The sequence below is a fragment of the Pantherophis guttatus genome, chromosome 7, assembly GCF_059756535.1.
Source record: "Pantherophis guttatus breed Tessera chromosome 7, ASM5975653v1, whole genome shotgun sequence".
Classification (NCBI taxonomy): domain Eukaryota; kingdom Metazoa; phylum Chordata; class Lepidosauria; order Squamata; family Colubridae; genus Pantherophis; species Pantherophis guttatus.
In genome coordinates this window covers 33,975,921-33,987,320 of record NC_142069.1, presented here as the reverse complement: position 1 = coordinate 33,987,320, position 11,400 = coordinate 33,975,921, and the positions used below count along the sequence as shown (strand labels likewise).

The 11,400-nt window shown below is 36.7% G+C and overlaps 1 protein-coding gene across 4 annotated transcripts in view; it reads right to left on the bottom strand.

The window, feature by feature from the left end:
- Positions 1 to 11,400, bottom strand: part of GRIN2B (glutamate ionotropic receptor NMDA type subunit 2B) — a 367,937-nt gene that overhangs the window by 202,828 nt on the left and 153,709 nt on the right. For 3 of the 4 annotated variants that reach the window (XM_034402725.3, XM_034402727.3, XM_034402726.2), the window contains exon 3: positions 7,235 to 7,833. In XM_034402725.3, coding sequence (XP_034258616.1) covers positions 7,235 to 7,833 — 599 coding nt within the window. Of the gene's footprint in view, positions 1 to 7,230; positions 7,834 to 11,400 lie in introns of those variants that run through there. The other variant, XM_087873919.1, reaches the window with a different exon arrangement.

Genomic DNA, 11,400 nt, shown 5'->3' with positions numbered 1-11,400 from the left:
TCATCTTTAATAATACCAGCCGACAAGAGTACCCCACCTCCATCTTGCTGGCGTCTGAGCTGAAGTGGAGCTCTGTGCCCGTTACTGATCCAGCCATGGGCCCATCCATCTGGTCCGTCAAGAGTCACTCTCATCAGTCCATAAAATCTTTTGAAAAATCTGTCTTCAGATATTTCTTGGCCCAGTCTTGCCATTTTAACTGATGTGTCTTGTTCAGTGGTGGTCGGGTTTCAGCTGTCCTTACCTTGGCTGTGTCTCTGAGCACTGAACACCTTGTACTTCTGGGCACTCCAGGTAAATTGTAGTTCTGGAATATGACAGCACTGAAGGATAATGTGTTCTTGGTAACTTCACGTTTGAATCTTCTCAAATCTTGGCAGTTAATGTGCATCTTTTTTTCCTCAACAAGTTTCTTGAGACCCTGTTGACTATTTGCAACAAAATGTTCTGTGATCACACCCCAATATCTTAGCAATTTCATTTATAAACCAAATGGTTTATTAACAGTGTGGGAGAGAGTGAAAGAAAACCATTATATGGAAATACCAATGTGGCTTTCGACGATGGAAGCTTTGACACATTCAAATATTATTAATATGAAAATATTGTTAGATATAAGGATATTTTAACAGAAAAGGGGAAACTAAAACAAAAATAAGAGTTGGAAAAGCAAGGGATTGAGACAGATTGGTTTACACAATTGCAAATACAATTAAGATACAAAAAAGATCTTAAACAGTATGGTTTTAATATGGGTAAATCAGAATTGGATGAGATACTGATGGGAACAGATGAAAAAATGATTAAGAAATTACATAATTATCTATTGCAAATTAAGTTAGAAGATGAAGAAGTGAAAGAAACAATGATAGCGTAGGCAAAAAATTTTGGCTATACAATTGAATTAGAGAAAAGGCAACAACTATGGGAAAGGAATTATAAATTAACGATGGCAAAAGCATATAAAGAAAATTTATATAAAATGTTTTATAGATGGCATATGCCACCAGAAAGGTTAGCAAAAATGTTTAAAGACAAATCAGCTAAATGTTGGAAATGTCATCAGTTGCCAGGATCATATTATCATATGTGGTGGTCATGTAAGGAAACAAGGAATTATTGGGTTAAAATACAAACATGGTTAGAAGGAATGCTACACCAGCATATAGAGTTAAGACCAGACACATTTTTATTGGGAATTTTACCAGAGAAATATGGCAAAGAAGATACATATTTGATTATTAAGAATAAAATAAGACATTAAGAATAAAAAATAAAGAGGAATCGGTGTATTTCAAGACATGAGGACGTTTTTATGAGTGGTTAGAAAAGAAATATGAATAAAAGATTAGAGATTAATAAATTAGATAGGGTAAAAGTAAATGAGAGAGAAGACAAAAAAGAAATAGAAACCCAGATGACACCTGCGTAAATGGAAAAGGGGGAAGTAGGGGGGGGAAAGGAAAAAATGCTACCATATAAATGTACATTTATGATGATATGTATGAAATCAGTAAAATAGAAAAGAAATTGAAAAGAAAGTGTATATAAATAGAAAATCAGAGTTGCTCGGATACCACTTCGGAAAATATTGAATTGAAAATGAATATAACAATGGAGAGAGAATGGAAAGAGGAGTAGAGGGATAGATAGGAGGGGAGAAGAGAGGAAGGAGAGAGAGGAACAGAAGAAAGGGAAAAGGAGAGGAAGAAAGGGAGGGGAAATAAGAGTAGGAGAGAAGGTTAAAAGGGAGGAAAAAGAGAGGAGTGGAAGAAAGGAAGAGGAAGGAGAGGAGGAAAGAAGAAAGTAGAAGAGGATAGATTAAGGGAGGGAAGGGAAAGAGAGGAGAAGAAGAAGGGTTGTAAAATAAGGGAGATGGAATGGTAGAAGAGCAACCCCGAGTATACTCAATTTTTTTAGGATGAAGAATAAACTAATATGAAAGTTAAAACCTCTCATGGACTATGAACGTTAACATGCTTGTGAAGAAGGCACAGAAGAGGCTGTACTTCCTGAGAATGCTCAGGAAGATAAATCTATCTCAGCATCTACTTCTGTCCTACTATCACAGCACCATTGAGAGTGCATTCTTGCATGGTATGGGAGCAGCTCTGTAGCGGACAAAAAAGCTCTACAGAGAATCATTAAAACTGCCCAGAATATCATCGGGCTCCAGCTACCAGTCCTGGATGACATCTTTGAATCTCGCTGTTTGAGGAAGTTGCATAATATTCTTAGAGACTCTTCCCATCCTGCTTACAAACTTTCTGGACTGTTGCCTTCTGGCAGAAGATACAGAACAATTAAAACTCGGACTACACGTTTTCTGAATAGTTTTTATCCCAGAGCTATAATTGCATTCAACAATTTATTTATTTATTAGTTCAATTTATATGCCGCCCTCCTCTGGAGACTCAGAGTGGCTTACAATGCATTAAGCAATAACCTTCATACTTTTTGTATATACCTGCTTAGTAGGGCTTTCGGGCCCCCCTAAGCGGTGTTCTTTTTTTATACAAAGTCAGCTTATTGCCCCCACAATCCGGGTCCTCATTTTACCTACCTCAAAAGGATGGAAGGCTGAGTCAATCTTGAGCCTGGTGAGATTTGAACTTGCAGTAATTGCAGGCAGCTAGTGCTACTTACTAGCACTTTAGTCTGCTGCGCCACCAAGGCAACAATGAACTAAAGGGCCACCATCAGTGAGCTGTTGGACAGCATTACTTAGTCTGTTGTGTGGATGTTTGGGTGGTTTAGGGGTGGGGAATTTGTGGTGGGTGGGAGTGTGTTTGGGGATTGTTATGCGTGTTGGACCTGGTCTTTGGGTGTTAAGTGAATTTCGTTATATGGGTATACTGTGTATAAACGTACAATGACAATAAAGTTATTATTATTATTATAAAAGAGAATATGTTTGATTAACAATGGATAAGAGACTACAGTTAAGACATGTTTATTAGAAATAAAAAACATTTTAAAATTCAAAACAAAATCTTAGCAATTTCAACAGTGCTGCATCCCTCTGAAAGACAATTTTTAACTTTTCAGAGTTAGTTAAATCTCTTTTTTGGCCCATTTTGCCTGAGGAAAAGAAGTGGCCTAATAATTATGCATACCTTGATATAGGGGTTGATCTTCTTAGGCCATACTCTCCCGCATTACACAAATACACATCACCTGATATGCTTATATTCACTAAGCATTCAAGTTTATACAGCTTGGAGTGGCATGGTGGACTAGGGGTGGAGCTCTCGCCTCACAATCAGGAGACTATGAGTTTGATCCTAGGTAGAGGCAAATATTTCTCTCTCTGGGCACAATGAGAATATATCTGCTGAACAAAACTCCACATTGGCAACAGGAAGGGCATCCAGTCATTAAATGCTCTGCTAGCTCCATTCAGTTGCCCAGACTCCACCCTACAAGGGATTATGGGATCGTTAAAAGATGATGACGATGATTCAAGTTTATGCAGCTTGGAGGTGGAAAATATGAATAAAAATGATGACATGATTAAAATACTCACTTGCCTAATAACTGTGCAAACTGTGTGCAGGTTCCCTTCATAAAAGGCAGATGGACAAAAAGGAAAAGTAGTGAAAGTACAAGACCTTATTCAGGATACACCTCAGAAGATTTGGAAAGACAAATAAGACAATAAATTTGGAAGGAAGGTACTAGGTAGATTTTGGGAAGAGAATAGGTTTCTTTGCAGTAGTGTTATTGGATTTGAGAGACTTTTCCCACCTCCTCCTTCCCCTTCCCTCTTTTTTATTTCTTTGGTCCCAGTCTTGCCTATCATCTCAATTCCTTTCCTGGCCTCTTATCACTTCTGTTATTGCCACTGCTATAGACCTTTCCTTCCTCCCTGCTCACCAGCTGGCAAAAGAAACATTATGATAATATGATACCGCTATAACTGGCAGCCAGAAGCTGCAAATGTATTCATAACTGCAGCTTCTAACTCATTATACTTGGGATTCTTTTGCCTGATATCACTAAAGGCCTTTGGGTCCAACCAAATGATGCCATTCTCTCCATGAAATAATCCAGGAGCTGGAAAGAAAGAAAGAAAGTGAGTGGAAGAATAGATCAACAGTAGATCTCAGATTAAGATGGAAAAGGAAGAGAGAAAACTAAGCGCCTCCGGGCATTGCAAAAGGAATCACATGGCAATGCAAGCATTTATGAGACAGCAGCAACAAAATTGTCCCTATTTTTTAAAAAACAACTTTGTTCTTCAAAATTATTGTAGCATGCCAAACTATTTCAAAAATTACCATAATTTGGGCACATGGGTTTATTATTATTAAAGTATTTATAAAGTTTATTAAAGGTAGAGTATAAACATGACAACCAAATCCCTGCTTACCAAAGCAACTCTAAATAGGAACAGCTCTTTGCAGTCCCTGGAATGAATGAATGAATCAATGAATGAATGAATGAATGAATCAATGAATGAATGAATGAATGAATCAATGAATTTATTTATGGAATTTATATTGCCGCTTATTTGCACATGGCGACTCAAGGTGACTTACAGAATATAAAACCTCATATAAAAACAATAAAACTAATAAATATGGGCAGCAAGAAGGAGCTTACAGTGTAGTATTAATGAGTAACTATAGAATTTGAATAAAATGTATATCAAAACTGTTCTTCTTTTTCATTCTGCAGCCCTTGTCTCAGTCAGGAATGTCATGAATCTAGTTCCATGCACTGAGAAGTGGCAGCCCTGCTCTCTTACCCCCCACCCTCCATTTAAATTATGTGAATGGGAGCTGCTACTCAAAATAAAAAGACCTGACTGGATATATTTTGTAAACTTTGAAGTCTGCAACAGATTGGATTATAGTCTACTTTTTAATATTTTTAGTATCCTGGGATGCAACCATGTTCCAGCTTCCACTGTATTTGGGGCTATCAGTTGGTAAACAGCAGGGGAATTTCCAAGGAAAGAACAACATTGTAGCAGCATAATTATTGTGGGGGATGACAAGGGGTTTTTTTCCCTACAGAAACTTGTTATGGGGACTACAGATTTTCCCAGAAACTAAGCAGCAATATTTTTTTCTGTGGGAAGGAACTTATTATTGTAGGCCATTATATGATGATATTACAAGACATAAAGATATTACATCACATAAAGGCAGCCCATAAATGTTCTTCTTTTAGCCCCTTCTTTTCCTCATCATCTTGTCAGCAGTTCTCCACATTTATTAAAAAGGGCAGAAAAAAGGGCCCCTCGTGGAAATAGTTTATGAATAACAGTTTCATTTAAAATTTATAACCTTCTGCTTACAGTACATGGACTTGTCTTGCCAAAGGAACAGACTATCCCATATAAGAGTATAGTGAGTTTATAATGATGTCTGAAATTTCTTGCTTTGGCAGTTTCAGAGCTTCATCTCTCTCTTGAACCAGAAATGAAAGTGACACTGTATGTATGCATGGCTGCCTTCAAAACCAGCAGCCCCACATTTTCTGCTCTGATCTTCCCCATAAACTTGAGGAATCACAAAATATCAGCTATGTCAGCATTATACTGTGAGCCTTTCATTTCACTGACTGCTACTTATAAGGCAAGAAAAACCTGTAACCACTAAAAAAATGTAAAACTTCTAACTTTCCTTAGAAAAGAAGCTTAAAACTGTGATTGCAATCATTTTTCTGTTATGTGCAACATTGAATGTTTATGTGCAGACACCATTTTCTATGAAAAAACAAAAAATGAACAAAATGTGCAAAAGAATCTACTTTACTTCTCATAGAATAAGTCTAAGGAATTCTGTGAATAAAGAGTTTTTGATAAATTATAGCTTGTATATTTCATGGATCACAACATAACTTCCGCTCTTACGAAAAACAAAAAACAAAATTTGTCTTATTTGTACTACACACTAATAAAATATTCCAATAAGAAGATGATTCCATAAATAGGTGAACACTGACTTTTATTTCTAGCTAAATATTTTAAAATTTAAGGCCATAATCTTTAACAAAGTTATGGATATGCATCTCATTGAAATTAGAATCTGATGTTTACTTTCTTAACAATGTGTTCCTGTGACTTCATCCCACAGAGCAGCCGTAATATTACAGGTCTTGGTTATATGACTAAGGTCCAATTGCTCAAAATCTCAAATACCTAATAGAATTCTAGAAAATTATGCCTACTAAAAACAGATTGTAGCAAAAACCTGTTTCTCCTGCATGCTGCCCTAAGAAGCTGGCTTGACAAAACACCCAGCCAAGTCACAGATTCAATGGCTGAATCCATATTCCAAATGAATAGTAGACTCCTTCTCCGTGAACTTCACTAACTGGAATTAATCTTTCATCCCAGCATCTAAAGTTTTGCTTCTCACTTCAAGGTTAGAAAAAGATCCTATCTCTCTTGGTACTGTTTACATTAATGTATCATATTGATTAATTTACTAGATATTACTTTATTACATTATAAGTAATGCGAGGCAGAGAACATGCATTATATTCCCTCCATAAATAAATTTCCCCACAATAACAACGCTGAGGTGGGTCAGGAGTAAAACTCATGATCTCCTGATTTATAGGCCAGCACTTTAACCACTATCAACATATCATACTCCAATCCTATCTACCACACATATAGGCTGCTTTTTCATACTGAACTGTGGCATTTTTTCTGTGCCAGTCCTGTGCCTAATAACTTCTCCTAATGATCTCATTATTCCTGATTTTTTTTTCCTTTCTTAATCTGACTCTTATGTATTCTATGGTATCTGAACCTTGTTCTTATCTCCCTGGTACAACAGTTTTTCTTTCTAGGGTCTACCAGCTTTTTGCTTTGTAGCCATGCTTCTCTACTTATCATATGTTGCCAAAATTTTATTGTACTTAGAGGTGGCATTTACAGATTTACCACTTATTTTTTTAAATGCTTACTTTAAGAGTCTCCTTGATAAATGTTTCCACCGGTTATACTTAATATCTTACAGAAGGACTTGAGAATAGTTCCAGAACAACAGTATAATTTACAACATTAGAAATACAGTATGTAATTGTTATCATCCCGTCACCAAGAAGTTTGTATTCATATACATGTTCCTTATTGCCATGTATATACTCAATTAGTTTTGCATTGGATGAGAATCATATATGGGGGGGGGAGGACTCCAAAACTACACAAAAACTCCAACCATTTTAATGAATTTGTGAGTAACCAATTTATTATTATATTTATTTCCCTTACCTATTTAACATGTTAGATTGGTAGATCCTCTTGTCTTGTGTATTGTAGCAGCTACTCTTGGGCTCAGGAATAAAGCTATGTTCAGATAGCATGTCAGAGGCGGCCGTGGTTATTATGGCTATTCCATCTTTCACTCTGTCACGAAGACCATAGTCCCACTCATCGTATGACACAGAGATGAGTCCAGTGGGAAATTCGGACGGAACTGTGTCTGTATCTCCAGCCACCAAACTGGGCACAATCCATGTGTAATCATACCCAGTCAGACCAACAGAATTAGCCACCTCAAAGATATAAGTGGCCTCTTCCTTAGTACAGTACAGTAAGATGACAGGACTCTGGAGTTTCTTGAGTTGATTCTGGATCTTTGAATCTCCATCATCCAGAGACATGTCCAGCAAGAGTACCTCTTCTAGCTCCCAGCCAACAAAGCTGTTCTCAATAGTACTACGGACCTTGTTGACAAAATCTTGGTAGCCAGGAAAGTAGGTAGTGACAATGGAGAAAATGTACCAGTCATATTCTTCCATGATGTTCAGCATAACAGAAGCTTGTTGTTCTATCGATGGGCCAAACTGGAAGAACATGGATGATTCATCCTATTAGAGGAGAAAAGAGGAGGAAGAAAAGTCAAAGAGAGAACATAATTTTAAAAATTGCTTGATATACAGAGAAGAGGGAAGCTAATGTACTGATTTGCTTTGCATTTAATACATGACTTATGATTACATATAATTATGCATGCACAATCATAAATTTGTGATTAATTATTTTTAAAACCTGCAATCATATTGGAAAAGATACAATAAATCTTGGTACAATGGCTTCTCGTAAAGCATATAGTCAACAACCAACTTCTCTTCCTCAAGCTCTGCTCAACACATATTAAAAAGTATCTCCTACAGAAAAAAATACTGCAGGGGAAAAATTAGCTCAATTCTACTTGGAAAGAAAGCAGCAACAAATCTAGGGGAATCACTGACTTTCACATTTTGTTTAATCTAAAGCCTATGTTACTGGTTATAACAAATTATGGGGATCATAAAGATTCTAGATCTTTGTTATTTGTAATAACAAATAGAACAATTTATTTTGCATTTTTTCAAAGCAGATTCCTCCTCAAACTCACAAACTGCTATTGAAGTATGAATGGAGAGCCATACACAGATATTTACTAAATAGAAAATATTCTAAATCTGAAGCATGTGGACTAAATATTAAACATATCAGGATTTTTCCTTAATAAGAATTAATTCTTGAGTGTAAGTGTGAGTGTACATCAGGGGTGAAATACTCCTGATTCGGACTGGATTGGGTGATCCATTAGCGATGGCGGCAGGTAGTTCGGAGAACCGGTAGTAAAAATCCCTTGGCCCCCCACCCATGCGCACCCAATCGTCCGGTCCCCACTTGCCCACTTGGCAGCTTGCTGCTTCTTTCAGGCTCTTGCTTTTCCTGCCTTGCTTCAGCTGCTGCAATCCAATGCATCAGCTAGCAACTCAATCTGCCTGCCTGCAATCAATGCAATCAGTGAGCAACTCAATCTTTCTGCCTGCCTGCCTGCCTGCCTGCCTGCCTGCCTGCCTGCCTGCCTGCCTTGTGCCTTCAATTTGGTAAGTAACTGGGTTTTTTGGTTTTTTGGGGGGAGCTTTAAAAAAAATAGTTAATTGGGGGGTTTTTTGGAGTGTTTTTTTTAATAGCAATTTAAAGTTAAGGAAGTTTTAAATTTAGCTGCTTTTATCTAAAAATATAAATAAAATAATAAAATATTTGTGCATCTTTCTGATATTTGGTGTGTTTCTGTAGTGTTTCACTCTAACTACACAAACACACAAAATCTCACAAAGCTGTATGTGGTATTTTGTGTGGAAAAAGTGTGAAAGTTGGTTTTTGAGCTTTTTGTGGCTGTGTGAGGTTCCTACTTGTTGCAGGGGCCATTTTGGGTCAAGTGCAGCTGCTTTTACATTGTGTGTGAGTCAGTTGTGTTGTGTTGTGTTGTGTGTGTGTAAAGTGTAAAAGTTGGTTTTTGGTACCTCTTATTGTTTTGTGTACTTTGTTTCTTATTTTTCTTATTTATTATTATTGGCCACGCCCACCAGGTCACCTGACCACCAAGCCACACCCATCGGGTCACCTGACCACCAAGCCACACCCACCAATTGAGCCACGCCTACAGAACCGGTAGGGAAAATTTTTAGATTTCACCCCTGGTGTACATGCGTATACATATATGTATATATACACACAATACATACATTATATAGTATAAATGCTGAATTAACGTAAAATCAGACAATCTGTTCTATTTTCCAGAGTCAGTGAAAACATCCAAACATATTCCTTGTGGTAGTAAAAACTCTACAATCTACATTTCCTTCAACTTTTTCTCTGGTTTGAGCAACCTTAGCTTGCCTTTGCATTCTCACATATCAAATGAGTATAGTCAAAAGAAATAGTTATAATTTAGCAATCAACTAATCAATCATACCCAGCCTAGAATGCTACAGAAAAAGAGAGAGTATTTCAAATCTCATGGATAAGTGAAAAACAGACAGATGGAAGTTTTTTTAGATTCTAATTATTCACATATAAAATGTTACCCAGAATAACACCATGACAAAGGGGCATTGTAGTTCTTCCATAGGACTACAGCTACAACATGGGAAGAAGGGATAGATGAAGAAAATAGAAAAGAAAGAATCATTTGGCTTCTCCTATTGCCAGTCTTCAAAGAAAAAAGTGGCAAAATATTTGAGAGCTGGCTGCTGGATAGTTATAATTTATGAGGTTAAGGTAGCATAAAACTGACCTCCATACCTTCCGCCGCGATTTAAAGATATGGTTGTTCATCCTGGACTGGGGGGGTTAACATGTATTTTAACACGCTTTTATTCAGATATTTTATTGTTGTGAGCCGCCCTGAGTCCTACAGAGATAGGGCGGCATATAAATAAAATAAAATAAAATAAAATAAAATAAAATAAAATAAAATAAAATAAAATAAAATAAAATAAATAAATAAATAAATAAATAAATAAATAAATAAATATAAATGAGAGTGCCAATAACAAGTGCATCTTTTTCTGCTGGAAATTTTTCAGGGTTTTCTTTTTTCTCTCTCTCTCCCCTCTGGAAAACTGGAAAAATCTTCACCCAACCCAAATTATAAGTAACTAGCTGATAACCCGGCATTGCGTGGGTATTTATAGATGTCAAAGCGTTTGTCTGACAGGGAGCCATTTGGAGCCTTTCTTCCCTGTAGTCTCATGCCCATCATCCCTGCCCTCTCCCTTCCCCCTCCCATGAGCTCCTCTTTCCCGCCCTGTCTAAAATCCTGGCACTTTGCCCCAGATCCATCAGGTGCTTCCCCATTGGTCCACTGGAGTGCAAACGTCATGGCTGGCTTTCCAGAGGAAGCTGCGAAGGAACTGACATCTCAATTACCGTTCTAGGACGCTCTCAATGGCCCAGGAGTTCCACAGTTATGCTGGAACACACACACAGAGACACCAGGGGTGTTTTACCCCCACAGTATTTGTTTCCAGAGGGTAAGTCATCTGTGTATCAAGTTTGGTTGAAATTGCTTGAGCCGTTCCATAGTTATGCTGGAACAAATATACATACATCCTTTTATATAGATAGATAGATAGATAGATAGATAGATAGATAGATAGATAGATAGATAGATTCAAGATTTGTTGATGATAGACAGACTATATGCTAAACCAGAGAGAAACTAAATGAGATGAAATAATTTTCCAAGCCCTGTAAAAGAAACCCATCTTTCAATTTAGAACATCGTTCCAAATGCTTCAAACTATTATTTGTGGAATGGGCATACTAAATTAAGTACTTAGAAAACCACTTCATCTCCTCTATCCATTAATTGTACAAAAAAAAAAAAATCACAATTACCAAGCTTACATTACAGAGTAAAGAATGAAACCACATTGATTGTGAAGACAGATTTTTCATTAGCAAAATATGTTGCTACTGAAAGTTGTTTTACAAACCACCTATTTCATCAGAGTGTTTATAGTTTATTCACTAGATTTTTGAATTATTAGATTTTTTGCATTAATCAGTTTTATAGAAACATCAACAGAGAGGCTAAATTTTTAAACTTGGAATTAATGCAAAATTTATAGTGATATTCTAAGCAATTT